We start from the raw sequence: 20,576 nt of genomic DNA on the forward strand, positions 1-20,576 counted from the left end.
GACCATCTGGAGAAGCAATGGTGGCCGAAAAGGGCAGGCAGGGAAGACGAGGCTCAGGTACGATTGTGGAGGTGGAGGAGAGGCAGGAGCCACAAAGGAAGCAAAGGCTGCGACGTTCAGGAACAGTACTGTAGAGATGGAAGGGTCCCCCAAGGGACATCTAGTCCAACCCCCTTTAATGCAGGAATCACGGCTGAAAAATCCTTGGCAGGTGGCCATCCAGCTTTCCGTAATCCGTAAATGAGTCGATCACCTTCCACAGTAGGCCTTTCCACAACTGAATGGCTTAGTGTCAGAACCCCTTCCGAATGTTGAGTCAGAACCTCCATTCTTGCAATCTGAATATGTTGGTTCAGGTACCACCCTCTGGAGCAGCAGAGAAAACCTTGCTCCGACTTCCATATCACACAGCCCTTCGGGGAATTAAAGGTGCTGTGATCGCCAAACACCCCCAGCCCACCAGCACACTTCCAGATCTTGCATTCCTCCCCCCCCTTTTTTTTTTAAGCAGGGTGGTACAATTTCACCCAGAAATACTATATTTGTGTTACTTTTATTGTTATTAGCCGCTCTGAGCCCAGCTTTGGCTGGGAAGGGCGGGATATAAATAAATTATTGTTGAATGTTAGAAAGATGTTGGAATGAAGTTACATGGCTTTAGCAGAAATGTTATAAAGAATTAAGTATAATAGATTGTAATTGGATTAAAGGAAAAAAATAATGTCAGAATTTGTTAAGTTAAATGATAGGACAGAAATTTGAGGAAGATGGAAAGGATTTGCTGAAACAATTAATCGAAGTTGAATACAAAAAAAGGGAGGTGTGAGGAGGTCGCTGAAACAAGTAAAAGAAAGTTAATAACATTGAAAGTATTGGTTGTGTTTCTTTTTTCTCTTTTTTCTAATTGTTTTTGTTTTGCTTTTGTTATGTATATGTAATATTTTTGTTTTTCTATTGTATTGTATGGTTTTGTTATGTTTAATTCTTTTTCTTTTTTCTTTCTGTGTCTTGAAAACAGACAAAAACACGAAGGACTAGTATCTTGAGGGTGAAAGACCTCCCCAGAAAAGAGTTTTTGCACGTAGTGTTTGAGGGATGCCTCATCCCGTGCCCACAACAGCCGGGCTTTCTAAAGCAGCCAGGGGTACCCTCTTTGGCACAAACCCTGGCACACACACAGAGACAGCTTGTACCTGGGTTCAAGGTGAAGAAAAATGGTTGGAAGCTGCCAGAAACGCTGCAATTCCAGCAAATGCAGGTGGCGTCACAAATGAAAGTTACAGCGAAGAGTTGCAGGCAGAGGAAGCTTAAATCAGACCCTCTCTTCCTGCCGGTTTGTGCACCCAGCGGTGCCATGCCTTGCTGGTGCCCGGAGGTGACGCCACATCCCGTGGGTTCCGTTGCCCCGCCCAGACTTCTCCTCTGCACCATTAAAAGTTTCAGTGTTTGCAGGCATTTTAAAATGAAAGATTTCTCCGCTTGGAAATCAACAACTATTCCATATGTATATATTGAAATTAAAAAAATTAAGGTCTTCTATATATAATAAATGTTCATCAATGTACCAAGCAAACACGTACATAAATATATAAACCAAATGTCTGAAGCAGCACAGGAAAACAGCCATGAAGCCATTTTGGCTCCCAAACTGACCAAATGTTTTCTCTGCAAAGTCAAAGGAAAATGGAAAAGCCTCCCCATTGTCTTTTCCTTCACAAATCCTGTCTTAAGGGTATGTCTGTGTATGAATAGGGTGAGCCTGTGACCTGGCTCAGGAACTAAGTATTTGTCATTACAAAAGACTGGCCAGGCTCCCCAGGGCATCCAATCAAGTAAGCATTAACAGGTTACCTGCCAGACAGGAGATAAACAACGCACTCAGATTTCTGTTGTAGACCGCCCTTTCTGTGATGTTGGTATGATGTGTCTAGGGGTGGTGGTCTTGAGCTACACCCCTTCTGTGATGTAGGTATGATGTTTCTGGGGGTGGTTTTGGACTCCAGAGCGGGCAATTTAAAATGTCTATATAAGGGCAGGCAGACCTTTGTTCTGGGTCCTCCTCCTTTCCTGCGTGTGAGGGGAACACCCTGTTGCAACAGATCAATAAAGATCAGGCTTACTAGCTGCTTTGCTTCTCAATATTCTCTGGTTGGCCTCTGTTATTTTCTCCAACCGATGGAGAACCTACAAAGGACTCTATAAGGGCTCTTGTGTCCCCCATAAGGGAATAAGGGCAGATTTTCATTTATTACAGAGTCTATCTCCTCCCCACCCCCTTTCAAATTGATCTAGATGGCCACACTCGTGTGGCGACGGTGTCTGCACAGCATCCTGGAATTAAAAACATTGCACCCTGTCACAATAAATAAATCTGAGGCTTCTTTTCGCACCGTCTGCACAAGAATGATATCTCTGAGCATGCGCAGAGCTCCTGGCTGCTGAGGAACCACAATATGCTCTGCCGCACAGTACACGTTTAGAATTTGCCAATGAAAAAAGACATAGAATCATAGAGTTCAAAGGGACCCTGAGGGTCATCCAGCCCAACCCCCTGCAGTGCAGGAATCTCGAACCCACAACCCTGAGATGAAGAGTCTCACGCTCTGCCAACCAAGCCATCAGAGTTCTCCTAAATACATATTGCCGAATAACTGAAGAAATAAAATAAATAATTCTTATGAAGCTCTTCACCAGCTCAAATGACAGTAATTTTGTGCCTCGCTAAAATATTGGTTTCTAGGCATTTCCTGACTGAGGCTATCAATGAGGTGCTATTTATAAGGAAACAAGGAATAAGCCTTTTCTTTTCTCACACTTAGCATCTTCACAGCCAAACAGCGACCGAAGTAACAGAGCAAAAAATGATGGTTAATGTTCAATCAAAATTATGGTTTTTGTTCTTATATTTGGAAATTCAATAAATTGTCATTTTAAAAAATATGGTGAATTTGAGCAGCGAATGGTTGCCGTCCCATCCTGAGGGAGGGAATTATTGCTAGTTTTCAGGGTGAGAAGGCGACCCTTCGAGAAAGACCCTTCCCCACCCGATATTGTTCCCCACAGAACCCCACAAGTCTACCTCATATTATAATACACTTTTATAATAAATGTCGGTGTATCGGAAGCCCTGCATTCCCCCAAAGGGAGAAGCCCCATTTCTCACTCCTGCTGTGGGGGACAGACGGACCCCAAGGGCCTCAAAAATGACAGCTCTTTCAGAAACTGCTGGCAAAGCCTTTACTCTTATTGCGAGAACACAAGTTGCTACACACGCAGGTTCACAGCACACACAACGCAAAGCGCAACAGCTTTTGCAACATAATGTATTTAAGTGAAGGCCACACAGTGAATTAAAGCTATGTAAGCAAATGCTTATACTTATGCTTGAAGTAAAATGTATCTAAATGAGTTTTGGTTAACAACAGCTAGTTTTCTTCCTTGAATGAGGTAATGAGAAAGGTTTCTATGCATGATTGGAGAAAAATTTAACGCTTTGTGTAAGAAACCTGCAAGTAAAGGCCCCCCCAGGGCCATGGGATGGGGTTCAGCCTTTGTGCAAGTGATCCCGCTGAACTTATTGTTTTGCAAAGTAATATAATCATTGGACTCGATCTCTTCCTGGCTCCTGAGTTTTTTTTGGCAAGACCCAGGAACTAGAGTGGTACCTCAGGTTAAGTACTTAATTCGTTCCGGAGGTCCGTTCTTAACCGGAAACTGTTTCTAACCTGAAGCACCACTTTAGCTAATGGGGCCTCCCGCTGTCGCCGTGCCGCCGGAGCACGATTTCTGTTCTCATCCTGAAGCAAAGTTCTTAACCTGAAGCATTATTTCTGGGTTAGCGGAGTCTGTAACCTGAAGCGTATGTAACCTGAAGCGTATGTAACCTGAGGTACCACTGTATGGGCTTGTTTGCCTGCAACACTGCCACCTTCACAGACACGTTTGGTGAGGACGCAAGACAGGGCCTTCTCGGTGGCTGCTCCTAGACAGTGGAACTCCCAGCCTCTGCAAAAGTGAAGCCTCAAAAACCTAGGGCAAGAGTCATTTTGCCCTCTCTGCTTTGCTCTCACAAATCAGCCAGCAAAGACATTTTTTGTTCCAACAGAGCTTTGGTGGCTAAGCGGCTGCTGTGAGAGGGTCTTCTGGGTTGCTGTTCTTCGTGTGTGTTTTAAAAATGGATCTAAGTCATTTCGGCACTGCTTTCAATAGGTTCGTTTAATTGTTTTGATTTGTTTGTTGTTCGTTTTCAGATGAATCCGCGTTAATGTACGTCGTGAGCTGCCTTGCACGGAGAAAGGCAGGGCATAAGCGAGGCAAATCAACGGGTGTAGATGCATTTTGACGGCAAGCTAATGTTTAAAAAGGTAAAGGGACCCCTGACCATTAGGTCCAGTCGTGGCCGACTCTGGGGTTGCGGTGCTCATCTCGCTTTGTTGGCCGAGGGAGCCGGCGTGCAGCTTCCGGGTCATGTGGCCAGCATGACTAAGCCGCTTCTAGCAAACCAGAGCAGTGCACGGAAACGCCGTTTACCTTCCCGCCGGAGCAGTACCTATTTATCTACTTGCACTTTGACGTGCTTTCAAAATGCTAGGTTGGCAGGAGCAGGGACCAAGCAACGGGAGCTCACCCTGTCGAGGGGATTCGAACCGCCAACCTTCTGATCGGCAAGTCCTAGGCTCTGTGGTTTAACCCACAGCGCCACCCGCGTCCCTAAGTAAACACCCGCTAATGTTTACTGCAGGACATTTCCCGCATAGTTTGCCATGGAAAAGCAGCATGTAGCTAGAGTTAAACTGGACTCGGGTAAATGGGTGTTGCGAGGTTTTGCAAAAGGCAGCGGAACCTGTTTGGCTGAAGGTGACAGCAGGACGCGAGAAAGGCGTGCATTTGAGAGGTGGGACTAGGGAGGCAAGCTAAGAGGCTTGTCTGAGCACACAAATGCTGAAACTGCTTTATCAAGGCCCCTGATCATGTGTTTTACAGATGTCCAAGTGAGCACACTGAGCATCGCTCTGCAGACTGCCCTCCCAACGCACACGGAAGGTTGGAGGTAAGAGGGGATCTGTGCAATGAGGCTTCTGTGCACACACCTCTCCATAGAATCATAGAATCCTAGAGTTGGAAGAGACCACAAGGGCCATCGAGTCCAACCCCCTGCCAAGCAGGAAACACCATCAGAGCACTCCTGACATATGGTTGTCAAGCCTCTGCTTAAAGACCTCCAAAGAAGGAGACTCCACCACACTCCTTGGCAGCAAATTCCACTGTCGAACAGCTCTTACTGTCAGGAAGTTCTTCCTAATGTTTAGGTGGAATCTTCTTTCTTGTAGTTTGGAACCATTGCTCCATGTCCGCTTCTCTGGAGCAGCAGAAAACAACCAACACTTAACTGTATTTGCACAATCCATGCTTATGCCTTGTTTCCTTATAGGTAGCTCATCGTTCCATGGCTGTACCTTGCAAAAATCCAGCGGCCTTTTCCTTTTTACGCACTGATCATCTTCACAGCCAAACATCAACCGAAGAAACAGAACATAAAACTGAATACAGTGGTACCTCGGGTTAAGAACTTAATTTGTTCTGGAGGTCCGTTCTCAACCTGAAACTGAACTTAAACCTGAAGCACCACTTTAGCTAATGGGGCCTCCTCCTGCTGCTGCTGCACAATTTCTGTTCTCATCCTGAAGCAAAGTTCTTAAGCCGAGGTACTATTTCTGGGTTAGCGCAGTCTGTAACCTGAAGTGTCTGTAACCTGAGGTACCACTGTATAATAATAATAATAATAATAATAATAATAATAATAATAATAATACCCTGCCTATCAGACTGGGCTGCCGTCCTGGGCAGTTTCCCAAAAACTAAAATACATAGTAAGGCAATCCTATCAGATGCGTGGAAAATCCAAAGAGAGATTTTGAGGAACCAAGCTTCAATTCAGCAGGTGAGATGGGGTTTTCGCAAATGTGTCTGGGTTTGCCAAAGTGTGGGTGAGCCCTGGCTGCCCCATTGAATTCAGCAAGACTTGCGTTCAAGCAAACAGGTGCAGGATTGAGCTGGGCGCATTTGAATGCTCCACCTGCACACAGAAAACTAGCTCTTCAAGGTGACGACAAGGCTTGCCTCCTCCCTGACCTTCTCTGTTTCCATTGGCAGGGAGCTCCTTTTGGACCAAATTCTTTTGTGTGCCTTATTGGCAAAAGTCCACAGGCACACCCTACATTTAAAGCACTGTTATCCCACTTTGACACGAGTTGGTTAAGAGTCACCTGACACTTCTCAGCAATCATAGGAAACTATAGGTGTGGGCCAAAACATTTGGGGAGGTCCCAGTTTGTGGACCTTACCAACAAAGGTCCGTATAGTTAAAGCCATGGTTTTCCCAGTAGTGATGTATGGAAGTGAGAGCTGGACCATCAAGAAGGCTGATCGCCAAAGAATTGATGCTTTTGAATTCTGGTGCTGGAGGAGACTCTTGAGAGTCCCATGGACTGCAAGAAGATCCAACCTCTCCATTCTGAAGGAAATCAGCCCTGAGTGCTCACTGGAAGGACAGATTGTGAAGCTGAGGCTCCAGTACTTTGGCCACCTCATGAGAAGAGAAGACTCCCTGGAAAAGACCCTGATGTTGGGAAAGATGGAGGGCACAAGGAGAAGGGGACAGCAGAGGACGAGATGGTGGGACAGTGTTCTCGAAGCTGCCAGCATGCGTTTGACCAAACTGCGGGAGGCAGCGGAAGACAGGAGGGTCTGGCATGCTCTGGTCCAGGGGGTCACGAAGAGGTGGACACGACTAACCGACTAAACAACAACAACAACAACAACAAGAGTCACCTGACACCTCTCAGCAATCATAAGAAACTCCAGGTGTGGGCCAAAACATTTGGGGAGGTCCCAGTTTGGGGAAGACTGCTCTAATGGGTTTAAAAGTGGGTCAGTGATTCCCCAAAAACTCCAGGATGAATGAATGTGGAGTGGCCTGCTCCAGAAACATGCTATAAGTACAACAAATACCGTACATTTTCCTTCTCTTGGGTAGCATCTCCTTTTTACAGCACTCGCTGTTGTGGGATCTCCACTCTGCTCTGCTTTTTAAAAGGCCATCTGGGCTTGATCTGCAAGCGGAGCAACGAAGCTACTCCCTCCGTTCTTGGCTCGCTGTCCAGTCGCTGGTAAACTGCCCTCCCAGTTAAACATCTGGCCCTGATTTCAGGGGAAAGCAACAACAATGGCATTTGTTTGGCTTTCTGATCCCAGCTGTGCTCCCTCGCTCTGCTGGAGTGGAGAGCCCTTCTCAGCCCGAGACCAAGGACCCATTGACACAAGGAGGATGCGTAGGTTATTTTCTGTCGCTGTGCTGAGATGGAGGCCAGGAGGGATGGAGTGCATGTTGACTCAGAAGTAAATCCCATTGCACTCAATGGGAGTGATGCCAACTCCCTGGTTTAAATGTACGGCCTCAATTTAGGATGGGGTGGCTATGAAAGACTTGCTCACAAATTTATTGACAGCTGCACGAATTGTAATACAGTGGTACCTCGGTTTATGAACTTGATCCGTTCCGGAAGTCCGTTCTTAAACCAAAACCGTTCTCAAACCGAGGCGAGCTTTCCCTAATGAGGCCTCCCGCCGCCGGTGCCCTTCCACCGTTTGGCTTCCGTTGCTAGACCGATGTAAAGTTCGCTAACTTCTGATTTTGTGGAGTTCGTAAACCAAATAGTTCGTTAACAGGGCTGTTCGTAAACCGAGGTACCACTGTAGCTAGGAAGTGGAAGGGGCAAGCAGAATATAAAATGGAAGAACGGTATAAAGAGGTGTGGGATACAGCTATTAATGATAAATTAATATGTGCCATTAAGGTAAGATGGGGAATATGCAGGAAAAAATGATTTTGAGGAGATAGGGAGGGTGCTTGTAGAATTTGTACTGTTAAAACGGAAAGGGGTCAAACTATCGCAAGAGGTGTTGAAATTTTGGGAGCTTGGATAGTTACAATGGAATGGTCTCAGTGATGGGGTCACTTTTTTTTCTTATTTATTTAAGATTATTACTTTGTCTAATAATAATACAGTGGTACCTTGGGTTACATACGCTTCAGGTTACATACGCTTCAGGTTACAGACTCTGCCAACCCAGAAATAGTACCTCAGATTAAGAACTTTGCCCCAGGATGAGAACAGAAATCGTGTGGCGGCGGCGCAGCAGCAGTGAGAGGCCCCATTAGCTAAAGTGGTGCTTCAGGTTAAGAACAGTTTCAAGTTAAGAACGGACCTCCGGAACAAATTAAGTTCCTAACCCGAGGTGCCACTGTAATAACAACAACAACAACAACAACAACGTACAGCCTAAGTCGGTTGCAGCAAACATAACTGGAGGGTCTTTGGGGCAAAGACAAGAGCTGCAAACACACCACAAGAACATGAGAGAATTCGTAAGAGTCTGCTGGATCCGGCCAATGGCCCCTCTAGTCCATCATCCTGTTCCCACAGAGGCCAACCTAGATGCCTGCAAGAAACCTGCAAGGATTCGAACACAAGAGCTCAAACAGCCTCTTCTCCACTTGGCCGGATAGGAGAAAGAGACCTAATTCAGCTGCAGAGACGTTTTCCCTATGAACCTATTGGCTGCCTTGGGTTCCAGTTCCACCTCTTTCCACGGCACCTTTGGGGAGGCAGACACACAGCTGCTCGCTTACCTGGGACTCCAATTGTGCTATAGATTTTACAAGCGCTGTTTTACAAGCCCCTGCGAAAGGACTTACAGCCATGAGGATGAGACCATAAGGCATATATCTCTGGCTGCCTCCAGACCTCTTTGTGAGCATCCTTTCCGATTCGATTGTGCGACTGCATCAAAGCAATCACTGTCACACAGCACATTTCTGCCTCGAATTGTAGAATTGGAAGTGACCACAGGGGTCATATGGTCCACCCCCCCCCCCAGGAATGCAAGAATATTTCGCCCAACGTGGGGCTCAAACCCACGACCTTGAGATTAAGAGTCTCATGCTCTGCCGCCCAGAAATGGGAAGCAAGAGGAGATGCCGACGAAAGAAGAATGGCAAACAAAATTAATGGACTATGCCGAATTGGACAAAATTGAACAGGAAGGATTTGAAAGCTGCGGGAACAGAGATTTACAGAAGACTGGAAGAAATATACGAACTATTTGAAGAGCAACTGTAACCAACAAATTACGCTAGAAGGACTACAAGAAGCTGTGTAAGGAGAAATCTATGAAGCATTGCAAATTAGAGAAAGAACAGTGATATTAGTTATGAATTAATTGAAGAAGTGGGAAAAGTGTATTTAGAGATTAGATTGGAAAAATTTCAGATGAGATTGATGGAAGTCAAAAAAATTGTAGAAGATGTCAAAATATGTTTAATTACTGTTGAAAATATGCTGAAAATTTATATAAATTGATATATACATATAAAGAAAGATTCTCGTGCTCTGCCGACTGAGCTATCCCAGCGGCATAACTTCCCTTGCTGCAAAAACAATTGGGGGGTAGCAGCCCAAGTGCCACAACCCCCCTTTGATGGCAGGACCTGAATTTGCAAGCCTGTTCTTGAATCCCACCTGAAAATAGCGACCGTCCTCAGGTGCCTCTAGTCTAGCGAAAAGGAGGATATGAAGGAAGGCAACCCACAAAAGCAACAAACTTGTGTGTTTGCAATCCAATGGGCCTCCCGCAGCCATGCCAATTCTTTTCTGCCCCCCTCCCTGCCTTCCTGGCTCGCCTTTCCCAAGAACCTCCCTGCTTCCCCAGGCGGAGTGGGGTGGGAAAGGAGAGTCTGCCTTGGTATTCTTGGACTGCAGCCACTTTAAGCTTCCACACGACAAGACAGATTCTCTGTGGTGCAGGCCGGGCTAAAAATATTTGGGGCTGCGTCCAGTGGGAGAAAGTGGACGTCCCTTTTGCAAGAAGGGAAAGAGAGAGTTGCAGTTTCTGGTCAAGAAGCATTCAAGTTTGGAGACTATTTGAGAGGCAGCCTGGTGCAATTGAGACAGGGCGTGAGACCCGGGTTCAAATCCTTACTCGGCTAGGAAGCTGACTGGGCCACCTGGAGACAGTCCCTGCCTCTCAGCCTAATGTACCTCACAGGATTGTTGTGAGGATAAAAATGAGAGAAGAAGTATGCAGGCCACCTTAAACTCCTTGGAGTTGTTCCTGCATTTGGGCGGGTTGGACTAGATGACCCGTGGGGTCCCATCTTTTAAAATGAATTGATTTTAGGATGCTGTGTTTCTTTTATTGTTGTTAGCCGCTCTAAGCCCGGCTTTCGCTGGGGAGGGTGGGATATAAATAATAATATGATTCTTTGTTTCACAATTTGATCCTTTCACATGGTTTTGTTCTGTGGTGTTTTATGCATTGTGTGTTGCTGTTATTTCTGTTGATTATCGTTTAGTAATTATTCCCCAGTTGGTCTCTAAGGCGCTACTGGACAATATTTTAATATTTTAATTTATTTCGACTGCGTCAGACCAACACGGCTACCTACCTGAATCTAATTACTTCTTGTAATTGTTAAGAAAGGATTTCTGTTCGGTTATTATCTCGTGGTATTTAATTGTATTGTGTGCTGTTCTAATGGATTGTTGAATATTACTTTATCTGATACGAGTTGTTCATTCTTAAGTTATGTTTTTATTATGAATTCTTTGTACTGAGTCAGATGGTTATACGGTGTGTGAACTTTGTTGCTTCTCCAGCTTGCAAACCGCCTTGTGTATAGCAATATGGAAAGGTGATAGACAAATCAAAAGTGAAACGAAATAAAAATGGGATACAAATGTAGTAATAATAAAATAGTAACCCTGTCTGGCCCTGTTCAAAGTATGCAAACTTCCCCTGGACTCCTTATCCCTGTAGAATTATTATCATAAACTGCACAGCTTAGACAAAGTTGCAACCTGGCAGCTACTGTTTTGGAGTAATGAAACTGCTTTATCCTGAGCCCAACCATTGGTCCATATAGTGTAATATTGTCTACACTGGCTGGCAGCGTCTCTCTAAGGTTCTCAGAACAGGATGTCCCCCAGAGACTGAATCTGAGACCTTCTGCATGCAAAGCTGATATTATTATTATTATTATTATTATTATTATTATTATTATTATTATTATTATTGCTGCCACCCATCTGGCTGTTCCATCATCTCTCTGACAGGTCAAGTCCGTGACAGGTGAGGTAGCAGTGGCTAAGATAGAGTGCAGTCCAGGACATGTCTACTCAGAAGTAAAGCCCAGTGATTTCAATCGGACTTACTCCCAAGTAAGTGTCTACAGGACCAGAGGCTGCAATCCTATGTACACCTTCCTGGAAGTAAGCCCAGCTGAAATCAGTGGGAGTTGCTTCTGAGTAGACATGCAAAAGCTTGTGCTGAGCTAATGCTCTGGATTTGAATCACACCTCTCCAAAAATCCTCATTATGGCACTAAGGACAGCGGCTCGCCTTGCAGGGTTGTAGTAAAGATCTCTGCCAATGTATGTGGAGCGTTCTGAGCACTCAAAAGCACCATGTACAGGCTAACTACGTAATCCTTTAGTTTGCGTTCACACAGATGTGTCTTTCCCTTAGGGGAAGCCTGTTTAGGGTTACAGTTTTGAAATCTGCTTCTCACAGCACAAACAACGGAGAAGAAAGTTTAGAAGCTGGCATGCAGCAAAAGGGAACCCCTTTTTGCCGACAAAATTCAGAAGAGCAAAAAGCTGGAACCTGGAAAGGAAGGACTGCGATGAGCCGCCGCGTCTGTGTTGATGTCACACGAATTAGGACCACTGTTTTCCCCCAACACTGCATGGATGGGAAACTGAGGTCAACAGAGAAAAAAACTTGCAAGGAGCTTTTCCTGTGAGTTTATGATTGAGAAAGGATTTAAAAGCCAGGTCCCTTTTGTCCAGATTCTGACACGCTTTCTGCTGTGCGCCAACACTGCAGGGTTTATGCAATGTCTCTAGACCAGGGGTGGCTACCTTTTGGGGCCCCTGGTGTTGCTGAACTCCAGCTCCTGCCATCCCAGAATACTGGCCCTGCTGCCTGCTGGAAGGCTGCAAGTTCCCTACCCACCCTCCTACCCCAAAGTAAAGCAGGACTATCCTTGCTTCAGCTTCCTGGAGATGGACCTTCGTAACCCAGACCATAGCGTAGCGGAACGGCACCTACAGAGCAAGCAGCTAAAGAGGTGGCTCTAGTAAGCCAGCCAGGCTGCGCGCTCGCGTAGAAAGCAGCAGGGGAAGCCCAACGCCGAAAGGGAGAGGAGGCAGGGCATTTCCTCGTTGCAAACGGGTCTGCGCGCATCGTTCTCTTACCGTGTACATGCGGAAGCGGGCCAGAAATGGGAAGGAGCGGCGCAGAGCCTCAAAGCGTCGCATCTCTGCTACCCAGAGAGGATGCTCTCTGACAGCCTTACTCCCGTCTTGCTATGACCGACGCACCTTTGGGAAAGGGACCCACAACATAAACAGGAGAAGGGGGTGGGAGCTTCCCAGAGGCTGCAGCAGGATCCTTGCACTGTCAGCGACTAGCAAAAGTCCCCCAAACCACCAGAGTTGCACCACACTTCAACCAAGGCTGACTCCATTGGAGGGCAAAGGCATCCATCAATCCAGGGTCCTCAAGATGCTTCAGGGAACACTTGCATGCGCCCAAGGAGAAATCCGAAGGTTTTCTGTGGATGACGGAGATTGATGCAGTCCCAGGCAGTCAATTTCAGAGGCGTCTGACCTTTCGGGGGGAGGCATCCTCCATGCTGCCTTGGTGTCTCCCCAGGAAAAACCAAGCGGAGATTTCAGCAAGGGTTGTAGGTGTCAAAACTGCCTGTGCCGGCCTGCCTGAAATCTCCATGCTCAGCTTCTGATGCTAAGAAGAGGCAGCAAACCAGCTCAGGCTCCAACTTCCCAGCATCCGAAAGTTATCCGAATCCTGACAGGTCTGGGATCTGGGTTCCTCTGGGCAGCCAGGGCAGGAGGGAACTTGTTGTGCAGCTCTCCACAACAGGACACTGTTGAGTCTGGTGCGCGCTGCGCCTGCAATCGCGCATGCTTGTTTTCTTTCTCCTCTCCTCCCCTTTCCTCCTCTCTGGCCGGTCCCAAGGGGATCTCTCCCTCGCCTGCCCGCTAGCCTGGAACAGAGACTCTATGGTATTCGCAGGGAACGCAGTTTGACCGGCTGCCAAGAGGTCAGCTTTAACTGTGGGCTGGAGAGGCAATTTCCTGTGGGCCTCTGCCTGGGATTTCAAATCGCTTCTCAGGCTCTCCTCCAGCCGTCTGGCTCAGACCTTGCTGGCAGACCCTGCTGGCCAGGGAGCATCCTGGGGTACCCAGGTTTCCCGGCAACATTATCACAGAATTGCGGAGATGCCAGGGACCCCCAGGGGCCATCTAGTCCAACCCCCTGAAATGCAGTAATCACAGCTAAAGAATCCCTGGCAGATGGTTATCCAAGCTGTTTAAAAACATCCAACGATGGAGAGTCCACCAGCTATCGAGGGAGTCTGCCCCACAGTCAGATGGCTCTCACCGTCTGAAAGTTCTTCCTTATGTTTAGTCGGAATCTCCTTTCTCGTCTCTGAATCCGTCGGTTCGAGTCCTGCCATCCGGAGCAGGAGAAAAGAAGCTTGCCCCCTTTTCCATGTGACTGTCCTTCCACAGAGCCTAGGACTTGCTGATCAGAAAGTTGACGGTTCGAATCCCCGCGACGGGGTGAGCTCCCGTTGCTCAGTCCCTGCTCCTGCCCACCTAGCAGTTCGAAAGCACGTCAAAGTGCAAGTAGATAAATAGATACCGCTCTGGCGGGAAGGTAAACGGCGTTTCCATGCACTGCTCTGGTTCGCCAGAAGCGGCTTAGTCATGCTGGCCACACGACCCGGAAGCTGTACGCTGGCTCCCTTGGCCAATAAAGCGAGATGAGCACCACAACCCCAGAGTCGGCCACGACTGGACTTAACTGTTACGGGTCCCTTTACCTATTGTATCTTCAAATACAGTGGACGCTCAGGTTGCGAACGTGATCCGTGCGGGATGCATGTTCGCAACCCGCAGCGTTCGCAACCCGCAGCGGTGCGTCTGTGCGGGTTGCAATTTGGTGCTTCTGCATATGCACAAAGCACAATTTAGCGCTTCTGCACATGCGTGACCGCCGAAACCCAGAAATAACCTGTTCTTGTACATCCGGGTTTTGGCGTGTGCGTAACCCGAAAAAACTCAACCTGAGGCAGCTGTAACCCAAGGTATGACTGTATCTGAATTCTCAAGTCTTCTTTTCTCCAAACGCCCCCAGTTCCTCATACGGCTTCATTTCCAGACCCTTGATCATCTTGGCCGCCCTCCTCTGCACACATTCTACCTTGCCGATAAACTGTGATTCCCAGAACTGGACAAAAATGGAGAAGCGTCCTTCGTTATCCTAATTTGCAGTTAACGCTTTCCTTGGTGTCGAATTTGGGGCTGATGCAAAAATGTCAGTCTTTGTTTTTCCTCTCCTACTCCAGTGTGTACAACCCCCCCCCCCAAAAAAAAACCCCACCTAATTTGAGCCTGGAGCATAAGAAAGTGCCAAACTGGGAGGAATGTCCTCAGCGGCAAAAGCCACTATTTACAGGGGATAATTTGACGGCAGGCCTGGAAAAACGCTGGAGATGCGAGAGACCTGGAACTGCAGGAAACAGCGAAGTCGCCTCCTCTGCAAAACTGCTTCCCAGGCCTGCCGCAGGGGAATGATGTGGGAAGGGTCTCATCCTGCCCCAAAGCCCCCTTGGGCCTGCTGGGGATGGGGCAGAGCCCTTTCTTTAAGGCTTCCCAGCCTGTGCACCTGACAGATGGCTGGTGGGGAGGCTGCGGGGGGAGGCAAAAGAGCAGGGAGCTTCCTCCAGCGTTAGGGTCTTGTCCCTCGTCCAAGCGGGGAGGAAAACAGGAGGAAAACAGTGCGACCTTTGCGGTGCCCTGGCTCCTTAACACTGCTTTCTTGTCTTCCAGCACATCCCCAAGGAGAACAGCTGGCCGGATCTGGAGCTAAACATTTTCTCTGCAGAGGGATGCTGAAGGCGTGAGGAGGGAGAAACAACAGGTTTCGGTTTTTCCCGGGTGGGGGGGGGTTAGCAAAATCCCGGGGGGAATGGGAGGCTTGCCTTCCTGTTTACCAATTTGCCTGGAACGATTCCCACACTTTCAAGGCAGTTAATAATAATAATAAAAAGCACCAAGTGCCGTTTGAAGCATCACACTTTGCAAAAAAGTATGCATTTTTGTTGAAAAGGAAAGAGGTGGGGAGCCATGCAGAAGATTGAGGGGAAAGCTTATTTTTGCAGCTGGCTTCTGATCAAATTGCAGACTTGCATAGGATCCGTAGGCTGCCTTCCTCTCACGTCAAAACAGCAGGTGCAACCAGGGGCCTGCAATGGAAAGAGTTCCAGGTGACTCGAGACAGCGAGCCAAGCCACAAGCAGCTAGGGAGGGCCACCCCCTGACCCTCTCCTCTGTTCCTTAGCCAGTTTCAAAATGAATCAGGGAGTCCTTATTGACCCCAAAACTGGACTAGGAATGTAAGAAGCACTGTGCCAGATCGGATGGAGGGTTCATTGGCTGCAGCCAGGTGTTTCCACGAAGATCGCAAGCAAAGTGCAAAGGCCAGCAAACCTCTGCTGCTACTTCTCCATAGCTCAGGTCTTGGGTTCAATCGCAAGCAACCTCAGTTAAAAAGGAATCTCAGGCAGAAGAGCTGGCAAAGATCTCTCCCCAAAACTCTGGGAGTAGCAGGAAACTGCCTTATACTCCACACCCATAAGAAATCCATCTTGGCGGCATCTACACTTTGGAACTCCCTGCCACTTGATATCAGGCTGGCACCTTCACTGTACCCTTTTCAGCACCTGCTAAAGATATTTTTGTTTCGAGAAGCCTACCCAGGTATCTAGAACGCTGGTGTGCTTTTAGCTTATTACTTCTTCTCTTTTTTTGGAACATTTTAATTGCTTTTATTAATAATTTTATTGTCTCATTTTTTTATTTTATTTTTTGCAAGCTGCTTTGAGGGCGTTTTTAAACAATCAAGCGGTAGAGAGATTTTATTAAATAAATAAATCATGCCGAGATATTGGTCCATCAACCTGAGGATTTTCCTACACCAAAGACGGAGAACCCAAGGGCCATGTTCGCTTCTGGGGAGCCTGCCAGGGGCCACATGGCAGGGGTGGGCAGGGCCATCTTTCCCTTTGCGCAGCAGGGACGAAAACACACACGCAGAAGAGACATTGCCACAGTCTGCCCGTGTCCTAGGGACTGGCAGCAACTGCCCTAGCTTTCAGACAGGGGCCTCATCCATCCTGAACTGGAGATGTAGCAGAATGAACCTATTTATTATTTCTTTGTTAGATGCATACCCTGCCCCTTCACCCAAAGATCTTGGAGACGTTCACAAGATAAGAGCACAAAATAAATAGTTAAAGCAAAACAGAATAATGACCACCACATCCCCGCAAACAAATTTGAAAGGTCTTGGAATATTAATCAGTCAAAGGCCTGGTCACCGTAGAATTGTAGAGCTGGAAGGGACCCTGAGGGTCATCTAGTCCAACCCCCGGCAATGCAGGAATTTGCAGTTGTCCCATGCGGGGATCGAACCTACAACCTTGGAATTATCAGCACCATGCTCTAACCATCTGAGCTATCCAGGCTGAAGAGGGACGTTTTCACCCGGCGTCTAAAAATATATAAGGAGGGTACCAGGCAAACCTCCCTGGGCAGAGCATCCCACGAATGGGGAGCCAGTGCAGAAAAGAAAAGAGCCTGTTCTTGTGTTGCCGCCGTCCAGAGGTCTAGTGAAGGAGGCACACAAAGAAGGATTTCAGATAATGATCCTAGTGCCCAGGTCAGTTCATATGGGGACACACACTCCTTATTGCAGTCCTGAGCCATTTAAGGCTTTATAGGTCAAAACCAGCACTTTGAATTGGACCCAGAAACTAATGGGCAGCCAGTGGAGTTGAGACAGGATCAGAGTAATACGTGCAAACTGTCTTGCCCCAGTGACAATTTGGCTGCCAAATTCTGCACCAGCTGATGTTTCCATACCGTCCTTCAGAGGCAGCCCTACGTATAATGTGCTGCAGTCATCTAACCGAGAGGTTACAAGAGCATAGGCCAAGCGGCCCTTGGGAGAGATGCTGCCAGCCAGAAGAGGCTGCAATAGGCTCTATGGGCCAGTGCCCTGGCTCTGTATCAAATGTCTTCATCCCGAACACGAAGGCTTCCTATATCTACCAGCTGTTGCCAGACCTCTCCTCCTTCATAGACTTCTTTAATCCCATTTTCAAGCCGGAGTCTGCTGCCACATCTGGTGGCAACAAACCCCACCCTTTAAGTGTGTCGTGCGAAGAAGTACTCTCTCACATGTGTCCTGAATCCGTGCCCCGACTCAGTTTTCCCTCCCTCTAATTTTTTGCAGCCTCCCGTGCCTCTGAGAAGAGTCAGGGAAAGGGATTCTTCGTGTGGGGCTTAATTCAAGCCAGAATTCTTGCAGGGCTCAGCCCCACAAATGGTTCTGAACAAGGATGGGGAACTGCGCCAGAAGCAGGGAACTGGGCAGAGGAAGTCCTTGCCCCAACCTCTTGCCCCCTTTCCCCAAATATGCAGAGCCGTCCATGCAAAGGCCCATCGCTCAGCGGGAGAGCGTGTGCTTGGCATGCAGAAGGTTCCCAGCTTCGATCCCCGGCGTCATCTCTTGGTAGCCAAGAAAAGACTCCCTGGAGAGCTGGCAAATAGAAGGGGAAGAAATGGAGGCAGTGAGAGATTTTACTTTCTTGGGCTCCATGATCACTGCAGATGGTGACAGCAGTCACAAAATTAAAAGACGCCTGCTTCTTGGGAGAAAAGCAATGACAAACCCAGACAGCATCTTAAAAAGTAGAGACATCACCTTGCTGACAAGTTAAAGCCATGGTTTTCCCAGTAGTGATGTATGGAAGTGAGAGCTGGACCATAAAGAAGGCTGATCGCCGAAGAATGGATGCTTTTGAATTCTGGTGCTGGAGGAGACTCTTGAGAGTCCCATAGACTGCAAGAAGATCAAACCTCTCCATTCTGAAGGAAATCAGTCCTGAGTGCTCACTGGAAGGACAGATCGTGAAGCTGAGGCTCCAATACTTTGGCCACCTCATGAGAAGAGAAGACTCCCTGGAAAAGACCCTGATGTTGGGAAAGATGGAGGGCACAAGGAGAAGGGGACGACAGAGGACGAGATGGTGGGACAGTGTTCTTGAAGCTACCAGCATGAGTTGGACCAAACTGCGGGAGGCAGTGGAAGACAGGAGTGCCTGGCGTACTCTGATCCATGGGGTCACGAAGAGTCGGACACGACTAAACGACTAAACGACTAAACAACAAAATATCCCACACATTCATATGCATGGTTCTCCTCCTCCTCAATTAATCCCCACTGCAACCCTGCAAGGTGGAATAGGCTGAGAGTGACCACCCATCCCAAGATGCTCTAGTAAGTCTCATGGCCGAGTGAGGATTCGAATCTGGGTCTCCCGGGTCCTAGTCCGACATTCAGTGCCAGCCACGGGCTCTGATCCTCCCCTCACAGTTCTTTAATTTACAGGGGGAGTGATCAGAGCATCACGAATGGAGTTTGTCCTTTTGCAAGAGCAAATCAACACATTAAATAATGCATTGCTAATGGAGTTTGATCTTTTGCAAGAGAAACAAAAGGCGCTGAGACATTCGCTGCCCAGTTTTCCATGCTAAGAGCTAGAGAGTTGCTCTTGAAATCTCAAAGAAATAAATCAATCTGAAATGGCCAGGATGGCCAGTTTCTGTTCTAGAGGAGTTAGTCCTGAATGGGCAAAGGGAAATCTGAACATGTGCAGAGTTTGAGAGAATGAACAAGTCTTACACTGTGCACAATTACAAAGTGATGAGGCGAATCAATGGCATGTGCGGTAACAATTAGCGCTGACCTGATCTGCATACGCTATAGAGCTAAGAAACGGGCAGGGGGGTGTTTGATGCTTGCCAGGCACTACTAAGGTAAAGGTAAAGGGACCTCTGACCATTAGGTCCAGTCGTGGCCGACTCTGGGGTTGCGGCACTCAACTCGCTTTATTGGCCGAGGGAGCCGGCGCACAGCTTCCGGGTCATGTGGCCAGCATGACTAAGCTGCTTCTGGCAAACCAGAGCAGTGCACGGAAACGCCGTTTACCTTCCCACCGGAGCAGTACCTATTTATCTACTTGCACTTTGACGTGCTTTCGAACTGCTAGGTTGGCAGGAGCAGGGACCGAGCAACGGGAGCTCACTCCGTCGCGGGGATTCGAACCGCCAACCTTCTGATCGGCAAGTCCTAGGCTCTGTGGCTTAACCCACAACGCCACCCGTGTCCCTACTACTATCCAGGCACTACTAGGCATAGCTAAATTCCTCCAAGGGCACCCAGTACAGCCCATCTTGGGAATTATAGCATTGCCAGTGACCTTTTACCCCCTTACAGGTTTACTTCCTGGCACAAATCATCCTAGTTTTGCTAGCCATGAGGAACACCACCGCTTCAGTCCTAGGCACTGAAGCACCGTCACAGAACCGTAGAGTCGAAAGGGACCCCCAAAGATCAACTAATTCAACCCCTTGCTTTGCACTCTGACCCCTGGAGAGCCCACTCCCATTTTTGCTTCTCAGACATCGGCAGAGAATGGCTCGCCCATTCCCAAGCCCGCCTTCCAGTCCCGAGGGCCAGAAACTTGCTTGTTTTTAAACGAAACCTCGTGCTCCCACAGGGGCAATGTGGTGTAATGGTCAGTGAGTTGTGCTAGGCGCTTGAAGACCAGGGTTCAAATCCCCACTCACTGGGTGTAGCCTTGGGCCAATCACTGCCTCTCAGCTTTAGGGAAGTTTTTAATGTGTGCCATTTTAATGTATTTTTAATCTTTGTTGGAAGCCGCCCAGAGTGGCTGGGGAGACCCAGCCAGATGGGCGGGGTACAAATAATAAATTCTTATTATTATTGTTATTATTATTATTATTAACCAACCTCTCAGGGTTGTTGTGGGGATTAAATTGGGGGTGGGGGGAGAACCATGTATGCCACATTGAGCTCCATGGAGAAAAACTGTGGGATCTAAATGCAACAAATCAGTAAATAAATCTGTGCTACGAGACGCGAAGTTTCCTCCAAAACAACAGCGACTGGAATAAGCTGGTTTGGGAAATCTCTCCCAGGACGCAATCCTACGTCTAGATTCCCAGGGTCCAGAACAGAAGAAAAGCCTTTTGGGTGAGGCCTACCTAGTCCAGCATCCTGTTCTCTCAGGGGTCAGCCAGATGGTGGTTTGTAAACCTGCAGTTGTCTGTCTATCTGTCTAGCATCTTAAAAAGCAGAGACATCACCTTGCCAACAAAGGTCCATATACTAAAAGCTCTGGTTTTCCCAGTCGTGATGTATGGAAGTGAGAGCTGGACCATAAAGAAGGCTGATTGCCGAAGAATTGATGCTTTTGAATTATGGTGCTGGAGGAGACTCTTCAGAGTCCCATGGACTGCAAGAAGATCAAGCCTCTCCATTCTGAAGGAAACCAG

General features: G+C 47.8%; 1 protein-coding gene across 8 annotated transcripts in view; it reads right to left on the reverse strand.

The window, feature by feature from the left end:
- The window catches only part of TNK2 (tyrosine kinase non receptor 2), a 103,139-nt gene that overhangs the window by 50,026 nt on the left and 32,537 nt on the right, over positions 1-20,576 (reverse strand). The window contains exon 1 of one of the 8 annotated variants that reach the window (XM_079977682.1): positions 12,318-13,040. The exons of 6 other annotated variants lie outside the window; for them this stretch is intronic. In XM_079977682.1, the coding sequence (XP_079833808.1) occupies positions 12,318-12,380 (63 nt within the window). In that variant the 5' untranslated portion in view covers positions 12,381-13,040. Of the gene's footprint in view, positions 1-12,317; positions 13,041-20,576 lie in introns of those variants that run through there. One more of the 8 variants, XM_079977686.1, reaches the window with a different exon arrangement.

This window comes from Podarcis cretensis (genome assembly GCF_951804945.1).
Source record: "Podarcis cretensis genome assembly, chromosome: 5".
In the NCBI taxonomy this organism is placed as follows: Eukaryota; Metazoa; Chordata; class Lepidosauria; order Squamata; family Lacertidae; genus Podarcis; species Podarcis cretensis.